The 14346-nt window shown below is 42.8% G+C and overlaps 1 protein-coding gene across 3 annotated transcripts in view; it reads right to left on the bottom strand.

Moving 5' to 3' along the window:
* The window catches only part of POC1B (POC1 centriolar protein B), a 145537-nt gene that overhangs the window by 14886 nt on the left and 116305 nt on the right, over positions 1-14346 (bottom strand). Inside the window, exon 10 of one of the 3 annotated variants that reach the window (XM_025192052.1) lies at positions 7015-7111. The exons of the other annotated variants lie outside the window; for them this stretch is intronic. Coding sequence (XP_025047837.1) covers positions 7037-7111 — 75 coding nt within the window. The 3' untranslated portion in view covers positions 7015-7036. Of the gene's footprint in view, positions 1-7014; positions 7112-14346 lie in introns of those variants that run through there. 3 annotated transcript variants of the gene reach the window in all.

The raw sequence follows: 14346 nt of genomic DNA, 5'->3' as shown, positions 1-14346 counted from the left end.
GGGTGTCCCCATGTGCTTGGCAACAGACCGGAAGTGGACCACAAGTACTTCCAGTCCATCACCAAGCATGCGTGCCCCTGCCGCCTGGCACTCCTGTGGGCGCTCCATCCACCCTACCATCTCAGTGTTCACGAGCCACACCTGGTACCTTGAAATATGTAGAAAAACATATAAAAGCTGTGTCTATGGCTGAATCGCTGATTCTCCAAATCAGAATCGAATCTTCAGATTCAGATATGCTGAATTGAATTGGGACAGTGATCTGAATCAGAGAATTGAATCACTGTCCCCTGAATCAGGCCAAATCCAAATCGAATACTGCCCGCTTCGCACACCCCTACAGATTAGAGCCCTACAGCGTATATAAACATGGCCTTGAGCACTTACCACTTAAGTCTGCCTGAAGTACAGGAATCATCAGAATTCAGGAGCACATCCTTAGAATCCAATCTTGTTAGCCCAGCAGCAGAGCTCCCATCACTGTCAAGATCTTGGCAAGTGTGTGGACGGGGTGTAGGGGAAGAGGAACCCCAAGTGTCTCTACAATGTGTGCACACAAAGGTACCCATAACATCATAGGACCCTCCCCTTACTATTTCAAATCAAGGCATGGCAGGGAAGTTGGGGGAGGTACCCCATGTGCAGACCATGTTGGCACCTTCCCATTACAGGTATGACCTCACACTCACCTAAATCTGATACCTGCAGATGCAGGTATCAAATTTGGCACAATTAGTTAAAGTGCATTAACTAAGGCGTGATTAGTTAAAGCACATTAACTTTAGTACGGGTCTGCCCAGCCAGAAGGGGGGCACATGGCAGGACTGCAGGGACTTGGCACTAACTTTGGTGCTAAGTCCCTGCACATATAGACACTGGACAAAAAAATTGATGATTGTGCATTAAATGTAACTGTTCTTAAATGCATGTGTAGATATGCTCATGGTATCCAAAACTACCTGACCTATTGTGGTCTTATTGAGTTCTTTGCAACAGAAGAATTACTCTTATTTCTCCATGGTCAAAAAACACAAGTGAAAACTAAGAGTTCGCATTTCCCAGGGGGGTGCCTGGAATATAAAAACGTTGAAAACTTCTGATATAGTATATCAGCAGGTAAGGGAAGCAGTAAAGAATGCTTTGAAGCTTAATGCACTGACACCACTGACCAATTCAGTGTGTACTGCTTCCTCGGGATAAGGACACGCCTATATGGAGCAAGACAGCACCATGCAGAGATTGCCCACATTAGCTTCAGAACTGTAAGCACTTTATTAATGTTACGCAGTGCATAGGCTAAGGTAACATTTTCTCTGGATAACTGCATAGTATTGCCTTATATAGACAAATCCTTAAAATCTTATTTTAATTTGCTACTCATGTTAAAGCCCCAGGAAGATAACACAGTTGAACAGTGCTGCAAAAATAAGAGGAAGAGACAATATCTATAGGGGAAAAACCACCAAAAGTGTGATTAAGCAAATAAATCAATATGCCAACCTTTATCATTGGAGGAAAAAAACAAAACAAAAAGAAAAATAAGTTTTCTAGGGCTTTTTTTTTTTTAAACTTTGCCTAAAGAATTCATGAATTAGTTATAACAAGATAAAAGCATTAGAAAAAAGTTTATGACCAAGTTTGTTAAATCATGAATATAACCATATATATATATATATATATATAACATTAAAATACCTGTATCTGTATAGTATTAAATTCACAATAAAAGCAGCAGTCCCCTTCATGCCAGGGAAGGGTTGTGAATTGTCTAAATCTAAATACGCACTCAGGTGAGGTTTAGTGTAAAGAAATGATATTGATAGCATCCAAAGCAGCACAGTAATACTATTAACAATTATGTACCCATCACTTCCAATGACTGCTAAACTGGTCCTTTAAGGACCAGTTTTTCTAACTTTTTCTCTTAAGTGTCCCTTTCCCCTTCTAATGGTCTCTTTCCTAAAACACCTAAAATACTGTCATTCATAAACAAACACTGATGTGAATTATCTTTACTGCAAACAAGGTAGTACAATTAACTTACTCTTTAAAACAAATATGAAAGACTGAAAAACTGGTGTGAATGAATAAAAGTAGGCTACAAAATACATTTCACATTTTGAATGGTTATTTATAAGCCAAACTAGAATGCAATTTAAAACTGCAAAACATGCCCACCCACAACTTCTAAAAAGTAACAGCATCTTGCCAATTGCAAATCAGAAAGACAAGGAGTAGATTCAATGTATGCACAGGAAGCTATGATTATGGCATTACAAAGAGGATATTTAGTGGGAATTAAATTTAGACTATGAATGGTCATAGTCAGCACACTATAATTGCTCATCTTTGCTTTCTGTCAAGCTAACTGGCCAAAACTCTGTGAATCTATGAAAGGAACTTACACACAACCTTATCACACTGGCATATTCCTGAATGTATCCCCAAGTAGTTAGAAACAAACACTGGAAAAGAAACTCACCTTTGATACATTTACCAGCATTTTAACAAAATGTATTCTGTTTAATTGAAAAAGAAACTGGTTGACTTAGCTTTATCCAAAAGAAATAAAAAACACAAGTCCATATCACACAACTGCAGTCTTTAATCTTCTGCAACCTTCACGTACAGAAAACACTTCCAGTGGAATATCCTAATGGTCTTCAGAAAGAGATGGACTTTAAGGAAAGAAATTACACTGGCAAGCTTTCTAATAAATCATAAAGTTGGCACGGCACTTAAAAAATTATTTCGGTTTTGAGCATATGGTACATTTGCCTGTTAATACTAAAATATTGTTGATACCATGGTTAAAACAGTTAAAAACAATCACAAATAATGCATCAAGCCCAAGTAAGTCCAAGATCAAAACCACTAACAATGTAGGTTCCTACTTCCAACATATAATCAGCCACTCAACAATAAGGTTTTTTACAACTCAGAATTTCAATACCAATACTAGATTTGGTAATTTATTAAACACCCTCATTTACTGTTTTACAATATCTAAACTACTGCCCACTCTTCTTTGCCTGGCAAGCTTGATGTTCGAAATACTGTATGTCACATTACAGCACTTCAGTTTAGCAAAAAATGCTTATAAGCAGAAGGATGGGGCTTAAACTGTGGGAGCTAAATAAGAACTAACTGACTGAAGTGTAGGTGAGAAGGAAGTGGAAGGGAGCATTGAGGGAAGAGGGGGCAGATGGGAAAATATGGCTACCTTTTGTAGAAAGCATTTGTAGTAAGTTTGAATTCATTAAAGCTTATGATCACTCTCTATATCTTAGGGAGGTATTTGGTAGCCAAGTTGGTCTGAGACAAGAAATGAAAAAATCTAGAACTCTTGGTTCAGAAATGATACCTTTTATTAGACCAACTGAGAAATTGCAAAAAAATTATCTTTTTCTGCTAGCTTTTGGGCTCATACGACCTTTATCAGGCTCAGGGAAAGTTCAAGATGGTAAAAAGTCCCCATATGTAGGAAATAATCTTTATTTTTGCACATAGGAAGCAGAAGCTAGAAATCTGTACCTCTGGGTCATGAGACTGATTGAGAATTTTTCTACACCCCCCTGCCTCCCATCTGACACCAGCAGGGAAGAAATCCTGTTTCATCTGCACAACAAAGAGCAACCTCACAAAGACACTCATGGACCCAGAGGGAAAGATTTCCAGCTTCTGCTTCCTCTGTGCAAAAATCAAGTTTATTTCCTACATATGGAGACTTCTTACCATCTTGAACTTTCCCTGAGCCTGATTGATAGCTTGCAGAAAAAGATCATTTTTTTGCAGTTTCTCAGTCGGTCTACTAAAAGGTATCATTTCTGAACCAAGAGTTCTAGACTGAAGAGTTTAGAAGGGATCAGACAGATTTTGTGCCATGAATTCAACCAAGTCCCTCAGCACTGCCTGACTAGAAATGCTGCTACCATTGCCAGAAAAGTTGGTTTTAAAAACTATGAGTGGACAACGAATCAAAGCAGGGTGCAAGAGCAGGGTGCCCCCCAGGCAGCACCCACCTGCAGGCACCTGGCTCAGGTGGTCCCGGGGGGGCACTGCAGCTGTGGAGGGAGGCACCAGGCTCCCGTGAAGCTCAGGCAGGCAGTCAGGCATGCTCTGGGGGTGGGGGAGGGGGAGGACGAAAAAAAAATTGGGCTCACCGCTTTTCTTCGGCAGAGCCTGCTTTCCCAGGCTGCTGTCAGGCTGCCTGCAGGACTTCCTGCAGAGCCCGGTGCTTCGCTCCGCGCCTGTAGAGGCAGCAAAGTTTTAGTTTGCTGCGCCCCAAGTCTTTTAAGGCACATTACACCACCGAATGTCCTACAGCAGCTGGAATTAATGTGCAATACGCTGCCGAGGCATGCAAACACCGACACCATTAAAGCGGTGCAAAAGCATTTAGCCCACTTTAAAGTGTCGTGCACACACGCCTCTCATTTAGTCTACACACAGTCTATGCTCATGGCTGGAGACAGAGCACTCTCAGCAGATAGCCTTTCCATTAGAAACTTGCTCCTAACATTCATCTGACAAAGAGAAAGACTAATGTTAACCTTCAAAAGACGTGATTCAAGGAATCAATTTATATCATAGAATCATATCATAGAATCACAGAAGTAGGGTCAGAAGGGACCTTGTAGATCTTCAGGTCTGACCCCCTGCCTGGGCAGGAAGAAAACTGGGCTCAAATGAAGGTAGGCATCGAGCCGCTTCTTAAAGACCCCCAGGGTAGGAGCCAGCACCACTTCCCTTGGAAGTTGGTTCCAGATCCTAGCCACCCTAACTGTGAAGTAGTTCTTACAGATGTCTAGTCTAAACCTACTCTCCAACAACTTGTGGCCGTTATTCCTTGTTATCCCGGGCAGGGCGCTAGGGGAAACAAGGTCTCCCCCAAACCCTTCTGGTCCCCCCTAGTGAGTTTGTAGACTATCACCAGGTCCTCCCTCAGCCTTCTCTTGTGAAGGCTGAACAGGTTCAGGTCCCGTAGCCTCCCACTGTAGGGTCTGCCCTGCTGTCCCTGGATCATGCGGGTGGCCCTCCTCTGGACCCTCTCAATGTTGTCCACATCCCTCTTGAAGTGGGGTGCCCAGAACTGGACGCAGTACTCCAGCTGTGGCCTGACCAGTGTCGTGTAGAGGGGGAGGATCACCTCCTTGGACCTGCTTGAGATGCATCTTTGGATTCACGATAAGGTCCGGTTAGCCCTGCCGACCGTGACCTCGCATTGTCGGTCCATGTTCATCTTGGAGTCAATGATGACTCCAAGATCCCTTTCTGCCTCTGTGCTCTCAAGAAGGGAGTTTCCCATCTTATAAGTGTGCTGCTGGTTACTACTGCCCAAGTGCAGCACCCTGCACTTGTCAGTATTGAAACGCAACCTGTTTTTGTTAGCCCACCCCTTCTGTTACACAACCCGGCCCAGAAGGAGTCTGAGTTAGGAACCAAGGACCTGGACTATTTTTTTCCACACTGGATCAGTTTTGTAAAGTTATGTGATTTTAGTAATATATATATACACACACACACACACACCGTTTGAGAATGCAGCACACCAATTTATTTTTAAAATGATAAAGAATTTTAAAAGATGTGGGAACATTTTAATATTGTCTTGTAATAATTAAAGCACTGCACTTGCATGATGTACACAGCTATGAACCAGAGCTGTGTGAAAAATCAATTTCTCAGGTCAGTGGTTGAACTGAAAAATTAAAATAAAAACATTTCAGGTTGACCCAAATTTTTTTTAAATTTTATTTACAGCACATCAAAAAACTCAGGCATCTTTAATAAAGAAATCTGGAAAGAAAGGTTTGGAATTAAAAAAGGGGCTGGCACTATCAACAGAAGAGTGAAAATGGTGCTGCCTCACACCCTTCCTCTAATATAGTGGTTAGGAGACTCACCTGAGATGTGGGTGGCTTGAGTTGAGATCCTTCCTGCAGAATTCAGAGAAGGTATCTGAACCCATGTCTCCCCTTCCTTGGGAGTGTGCACTCTAACCACTGGGCTACAGGAAAAATAGCATCCATGCTACTGCAACCACCTTCCCCATTTTTTAAATCTATCCAACAGAACACTTTGGGCTTTTATTTAGCCAAACTATTTGCCAAATTTACAAATAGTTCTTGCTGCTTTGAAACTACATTTTCAAGATAATATTCACCAAAAAGAAAATGAAAAGCCCTCTCCATTCAATTTAGAGTTAACCCAATTATACTAATCAGAACAAGCTTTATAAATTTTCTGTTGTCCTGAATTTCCATGAAGTTTCAACTGACTTCCATTCTTCTCCTCCACTGTTCTACAGTACTGCTGTGGACTGAAAAAGATTGCCAGATTACAATCTATTTGTTGCTGAACTTCACTGGTTGAAGAAGTAATTTTCGGGTATCTAATACAATTAAATCTGTTACTAAGACTTGCAGTCAACCAATAAGCTACAGGTAGGCTAAGAAGTTGTCCTAACATTCCATTGTGCACTCTAGTTTCTTCCAACAAATACAATACAGAAATTCAGGCCTTAAAATTTCACTCAATCTTCTTTAATTCTAAAAAAGAGCACATGAATTTAAAAAGAAAATGCATATGAATTAGAAGTATAACATATATCTCATCCAATCAAGAATACTCTTCAACCCTCCAGCAAGGCAGCCAAAATTGAAAATAGTACATACATATTTTAATTTAGAGCTAATACTAAGTAGCAATACCAGGGCACTCATTCCAGGGCCAACAAAATGAGCAGGATAAGTGGACTATTTTACTTAATAAAATAGACATTTTCACACAAAACATCAGTGTACTTTCTGATTGTTTGAAACCACAAATTCAGCCAGAGCTTGCAGATGTCACTGGGCACTATAGAATACAAAGAACTGGTAGTTTGTTTTTCCAGAAATATCTGTGCAAATTTAACTTCAAGCAATCACAGCCATCCTCCAGTACATCAAGTTTAGTTATTTTTCTTTTTCTTTCTTGGGAGTGGAGTTTGGGAGCAGGATTTGTAGTGGAATCAAATAGCAAACTTCTCTGCTCACAGGTATGGGTAGATCTGATGGTATTGTGAATATATTAACTCTGGGACAGGGATTAACCCCTTATTGGTTGCCTGGAAAATACAGAGCACTTTTAGTGTGCTGTTTCAAACAAGTATAAAACAACAATTTTCCATATGTTGCTGATTTCTCCTCTACCAGTTGCACCTGTATTTACTACTTATGTACTGAAAGTATAGAAAACACTTGCCTATCTATAATCAGTGCACTATATATTCCATGATGAAGGAATTTAGTGAAGAATCCAGCAAATGTCAGTTTTGCTCCAGATTCCAAGTTTTAATTAAAAAATCCAGTGTTTCTGATTGTGAAACTTTCTAAAATGTGAACCTAAATGTAAACTGAATATATTGTTTTTTCCCCAAACTGACAGCATTTTTCCTTTGAAGACAATGTGAAAAAATATGAACAGTTAGGTATCCCACAGAGAAAAACACTAAGGTGTGCTTACTCAACAATGCTGACGTAGTTCTTACATTTTTTTATATGAGAGAATTCCCAAGCACTCCCTAGCCATCTATTAAAACCTCCTTCTGACAACTTTATGATGCAATTTTGCTTCAAAAAAAGAAAAAAAAAAAAAAAAAGGGCAGCATAATAAAAATCAAAATATTTAAGGAGTAAATAAAGTGCCTTTAAAAATCAAGATAAGCCAAGTATAACTTTATTTTCATATTTAATTTTGTATTTTTTAACTTATAATAAAACTGGTGGAGATCCAGTAAGTCCTTGTAAAATATTTACCATTCAGCTTATTATACAGCACCCAAAGTACAGGTTGCACTGGACACATTAATCCAGTGCAGTTAATCTGAAATACATCATGTATTTACCAAATCATGAGAAATGTGGTTTCTTTACAAAAAACTATAGTCCTTGTATTTTGTAATGTACTGGTATATAAAATAATATATAGAAATGGTATACAGAAAGCAAATTTTAGGGAACAACATCAATTTAAGAGAAATCACTTAAATCTATTTTTTTTTAAACACAGCTCCTAGGTTATTAGTCAAATTTATGATTTCTCTAACAAAAAAACAGAGATAAAACTTTTCTCTGTTTTTTCCCCCCAGTTTGTTTATTCCATGCAGTTGACAGTGTTTTATAGAGCAACTATTTCTATTATCTCTGGATTCCCAGAGTCTGATCCAAAAAAGAATCCACAAGCATGGGGGGGAGGTGTGTGTGTGCGCGCGTGCGTGTGTGTAAAATGATACATGCCAATATGAATTTCTGGATCCATATAGTTTATACATTTAAATCCTGATGGCAGGATAAAAGCCCTAGTTATTATCCGGTTTTTTGACTGCATTGACTCAGGTGTTGATCATCTTGATTCTTCTTACATTTTGGTAAAATTAACAAATATGTGTAAATCAACTATATATGAAATATGTAATAGAAAACCATTATTTTAATCACATTTCCTCATTTACATATGGTTATAAGCATTTAGGGGAAAAATCCCAAACAACAAGCTGAATAAAGGCTCAGCTTTTCCATGAGTTTACACCACCGCTTACATACACATATACCACAATCTCAGAGACTGAAACCATTTAGGCTCTGGATTTCCAAAAGGTGAGAAATTCCCTGCCAGGCAGTCAAGTCTAAATATAACGCTTCAGGAAGGCCATATTTGAACACTTTCATAAATTGCAAAAATACCATTGCAGAATATAGGTGCTAAAAATAACAATATGTACCCCATGGTAAAAGAGGTTAAGGAATGTAATAAAGGCTGGTTTTCAACTTATCTGCAAATAGCTGCAGCAGGAAGCTCTTTAACTGAGAAGGACAGATGACATGAAACCATAGAAACATTCCCACTATTCACAAGTAAAATAAAGCAGCCAATTTTAATTTACAGCAAATCACTTCAGACTATATATGCACACATTCAAGGGAACATCTTACAGCTACAATTAATGAACAGCTTTGAATCATAACTTGGCCTTGTCCATATACTAAGCTCTGACCTGAAAGTGTTGTCTGATATAAAATACTCAGCTTACAAAATTTCCTCTTAGCCTTCTTAGGGGACAAATGTGCTTTTATGAGTAAACAGAAACACAATAATACATAGAAAGTTAGATATTCAGCCAAAAAACAAAATCTTTATTTGGCCAGATCCTGATTTCCAGTGCTGTATGGCATAGTTCCATCTATGTTCTATTGCAGGGGTCAGCAACCTCACCTTGCAAGATGTTGGTATACCGAGGCAGATGTCAGGGGGAGCCATGAGGGGCCCAATCCTTGGTGTGGCAGTACAGCCCCAGCCCCTTCCCCAAGGCATGCATGCCAAGCAAAATACAGGTTTCCGTCAATTTATGTGGGTTCTTTATATGCAAATTCGCTCGTATGAAATATACATATTTAGACCCGTAATTCATTATATGCGAGGTAAATTTGCTCTTATGCAATCAGCATGGATGCCCCCCTGCTCAAGCAGGTAGGTCTGTGGTGGGGAGGAGAAAGGCCTGTGGCCCCACTCATCCCAGTCCCACCAGCAGCGGCCCCAGAAGCGACCAGCGCCAGCTCCCTGCAGCTGCTGGGCTGCCCTGTGTCCTGCCTGGGGCTCACCCCAGCCCCTGGGCTGCACCATGCTGTGGTGCAGGCAGGTGGTGTCGGCTGTTCCTGGGGCCGCTCCAGCACAGGCTGGGGTGTGTGTGGATAAGAGGAACCCCGGGTGGCGCAGGAGCGCAGCACTCACCCCAGCCCCAGCTGCAGCAGCCCCAGGAACAACTGACACCAGCTGCCTGCACCAGGGCACGGTGTGGCCCAGGAGCAAAGGTGAGTGGGGACAGGCAGACCATGGTGCAGCCCAGCAGCTGCAGGCAGCTGGGACCCGCCATACCCGGGGGCGCTGCAACAGCTGGCGGCAACTGCTCCCAGGGCTACTGCAGCTGGGGCTGGGGTAAGTGCCGCTCTGTTCCCTCTGATTTGCTGCCTTGTGCAGCTCCGGGAGTGGCACCCCGCTCCCTGCCCCTTCCCTAGTCCCAGCCTTACTCTCTCCCTCACCACTATGGGAACCTATCCCTATTTGTTACATTGTAAAGTGGGCTCACTTAATGCAAATTCAATTTATGCGCTGTTCTCCGGGAACACACATACAGCATAAATTGAGGGGAACCTGTACTTTCACATGCTGAGCTCTGGGACATGTGCTGGGGGTTGCCTACCCCTGTTCTACAGTTCTATTAGAACTGCTAAGGTATAAAGTTAAAAATAGAATTTGGAAGAACTACCATATAACCTTACCTATACGCTGCAAGAAAACAGTGGCTATTAATTCAGTGATTCACTGTAGAGATACAGTTGATTCCTTCACTATGTGATCTTTACCTCTTTCAGGCAGCCAGCAGATAAAGCCACCTAATGTATTCAGATCAGTCATTATTGAAGAGTGTCTATAATAGGAAAGTCTATGTATTACATTCAAACAACAGAAGAGTATTTTTCTGAGAATTACTTAATACGAAGGAAGTCAGGCCAGAACCATTTAATTTGAATTTTTTATTAGTCAAAACCAAATCACACAATTAAAATTACTGCATTTACCCGAATACAAGATGGTCCTGAATTTAAGATGACCCCCCCAATAATTATATACATGGAGATTACAATTTTACATGTATAGAATCTAATTATTGGAGGATTGTCTTAAAATTCACCCCACCCCTACTGCAGGCAGTGAAGGGACAGGTGATGAGGGGAGCAGTAATGGGGAAGGTGTGGTTCAGGTAGTGTGGGGGAGCAGTAACAGGGCAAGCAGCGGGAGGTGGTGGGGGAGGCAATGAAGGGAGCAGTGCGGCACAATCAATAGGGAGGCAAACAATGGGGGCCATGCAGTTTTCCCTCTGCCACCTGCCCCCCACCACCACACTTACTCCCCCTTGTGCCTGCCTCCTGCAGTCTGAAGCCCTACCTCCCCTTTCCCTGTCTTCTCCTCTATGCCACTTCTCCCTCCTGCAGGACCCCGCCCCCCAAAGTCTATCCCCCGCCACCTGCACTCCATCTCTCTCTCACCTTTTCTTCTGTGCCAGTAGGGTCTATCCCTGCTGCAGCCTGGGGGCACTGAGTACAGCTCCAGGCCAGCCCTGTAACAGTGGCATGGACTCAATCAACACCACTGCCACAGGGCCAGGCTAGAGCCATGCTCAGTGCTCCAGGCTGCAGTGAGGATGGAGGCTGACAGCATGAACCAAAAATAAGGGGGCATGCAGCAATAGGGAGAGAAGGGTGGGGAGAGAAGGGGAGAAGCAGTGTAGGAGTGAGGCAGGGGCAGCAGGGGCTTGAGGTTGTGGGGGGTAGGCAGCAGCTGCTGCCCTGTTTTCTCTGTATTTGGGGATTTTATATTTCTCTCTTCTCTGTCTTTCTGAGGGACAGCTTTTTAGAAACCTGGAGTTTGAGGCTGGAACTGGAGCCAGAGCCACAGCAGCTGCCTGGCCCCACACTGCCTCCTACTTGATTCTAAGATGAGGGCCCCCGCATGTTAAATGGAGAAAAACCCCATATCTTTTAATCAAGTAAATATGGCAATTTTACTTGTACTTTAATCAGCTCTCTGGTTATCAGTGACATCAGCAAAGCAATCTGTTTAAAACTGATTTAACTTTGATAAGCAGAGAGCTGATTAAAGTACAAGTAAAATTGCCATATTTACTCGATTAAAATGGGAGGAGCTCAGGAAGCATGCACATATTTTGTGCATCAAATCCTGTCAAGAAAAGTATTTGTATGAAAAAAAATAAAAATCACAGGAGACCAGATTCTGCCTGGAAGGAAATAGATGGAGGAGCACAGGATGCATGGTACTACAAAAGGGATGGTAAAGAATTGCAAACATAACTCCAGTCCTTATGCACCCATCTGATCAGGAGAGGGCTAAGTTGAACCCTAACAGTTAGCAGATGTAATATGCCTGCAAAGCCACTCCACTGAGCTACTATACCTTAAGGCAAAATGCTTCTTGGTGATTCTTTTGCACTGTCCCAAGATAGGACTAAGCCTAAATGGTGTAAGGAGTATATGTCCAGTACTGTGCACATCCAGTACACAATTTTCTCTTTACACTTTGCAGTTCTAAGGACATTGCCTTAGATCAGAGATTTGCAGCCAGGGTGACTTGAGATTCTTTTAAGGGTGCCACAAAACTTTAGCATTATTAGATATGCATACATGATTTACAAGATAACCCAGAGATTTCATATAGGAATCCATAATTCAAAACATTTTGACCCCTTGTGGTCTTTCTGAGTTTTCTGTAACAGAAGAATTGCTCTACTAATTTTCCATAGCCAAAAAAGAGTGAAAAGTACGAGCTGGCATTTTTCAAAAATTGCCTTAAATATAACAGTGGACACCTTGAATCTAAAAAGGTTGAGAACAACTGCCTTAGATCACAGCAAGTATAACTCATTTTGTTAACCTTCAGCTTCCCTGAACCATCAATTGGACAAATGCCTCTCAAGTCAGTTTCTTTCTCTCTAGATTACCTGTCAGCAACAGCTCCCAAGCTATTTAGGCATAGGCTAATGAACAAATTAAATAAATTAAAAAGAAGAGGAGACTTTCCATGCATTAGCTGTTCTGTGGCTTAGTAAGCTGTTCAGTGTCCACATACACACACTGGTCTTCTGGATTCAGCACCAAACTGGGATTCAGGAGAGTTCTGCTTCTGATATGGCATGGACTTCCTGTTCTGTTGCTATTTGCCTGTTCCTATATTGTGCAATTTTATAAATTTTACAATCCAGCCTGAGTAAGCAGCACAGCTGCAGTGCCCTAGTACCAGACCAGAAACTAATCGTGACTCAAGAGTTACAATCTGGTCATTGCCTCCCACTCTGTGCTGGCTCAGCTATGTTGCCTGAGGCACTGTGGCTTGGGGGAGAGCAGATGAGGTTTGCCTGCACTCTTCCCTGTCAGTACCTGCTGACTCTCCCTCCATCTGCACAAGAAAAAGAAAGAGCAGTTAGAGCTGCTGCTGTCTCCCTCGGGTGCAACTGGGCATAAGGCAGGGACAGGTAGCACCTTACTTCTCTTTTCCATTTGGCTGAGCATGGTGCCATCTATGCATACAGAGTAGTAGTTAGCAGGGGTGTGTGAAACGGGCTGTATTCAATTCGGATTCGGCCCGAATCGGAGACAGCGATTCTATTCATTGATTCGGATCACTGTCCCCAATTCGATTCGGCCAAATCTGAATCTGAAGATTTGATGATGATTCGGAGAATCAGCGATTTGGCCATAGACAGCTTTTAAATGTTTCATGGGGTTTTTTTACATACCTTGAGGAACCAGGCGCAGCTTGTGAATGCTGTGATACTGGGGGGGATGGGAAGCCCCCATGTGCTCGACGGTGAACTCAGAAACGGACTAGAAGTACTTCCGGTCCACTTATGGGTCCCCTGCGACCCCTAGCTCAGCAATCAGCCACGGGGGGACCCCAGGTCCTCCCCCCTCCCCCCCCAAGAGGCACCAGATGCCAACCCGGGGGTTGCAGCCCGCACACTCCCCGGCAGATCCGGAAGTGGTCCAATATTGCAGGGTTTTCAACTTTTTTTAGTCCAGCCCTGCGGCCGGACTTGAGCGGAGAGGTGGGGACAGAGCACCACCACCTCCCAGGAGCAGGGCCAGGGCAGGGTGGGGAAGCTCACCAGGCTGGCGTGGTGGTAGCAGCTGCCGCATGTGAGCTTTCCGGACCCAGAGGGGCACCGCTGCCCTCACCCCGCCCCTGATCCTGTGAGGCAGCAGCACTCTGTCCCTGCCTGCCTGCACATACCCCTTAGGACCAGTCCAAGTACCCCCAGGGGTATGCATACCCCCAGTTGACAACCCCTGTGCTATTGGATCAGCACCAATATAAAGAAAATTGACAACATCAGAAATCCTCCTGATATGGCTGATTATTTGGCTGATAAATGCCAATGTGTGCGTGTAGCCACAGCATAGCACACAGGCAGCGAGGAGCACATCACATACCCCTTAGGACCAGTCCAAGTACCCCCAGGGGTATGCATACCCCCAGTTGACAACCCCTGTGCTATTGGATCAGCACCAATATAAAGAAAATTGACAACATCAGAAATCCTCCTGATATGGCTGATTATTTGGCTGATAAATGCCAATGTGTGCGTGTAGCCACAGCATAGCACACAGGCAGCGAGGAGCACATCCCGGCAGCATGGAGAGCTGCGTGCAGCTGGTAAGTCTGTTGTGTTGAAAGGGGAGGGGGGAGACGACAGAAGGGGTGTGGGGGGCAGACCAACATCCCCTGAGG

The sequence above is a fragment of the Alligator sinensis genome, unplaced genomic scaffold (assembly GCF_000455745.1).
Source record: "Alligator sinensis unplaced genomic scaffold, ASM45574v1 scaffold245_1, whole genome shotgun sequence".
Classification (NCBI taxonomy): domain Eukaryota; kingdom Metazoa; phylum Chordata; order Crocodylia; family Alligatoridae; genus Alligator; species Alligator sinensis.
This window is presented reverse-complemented; position numbering and strand designations above follow the sequence as displayed.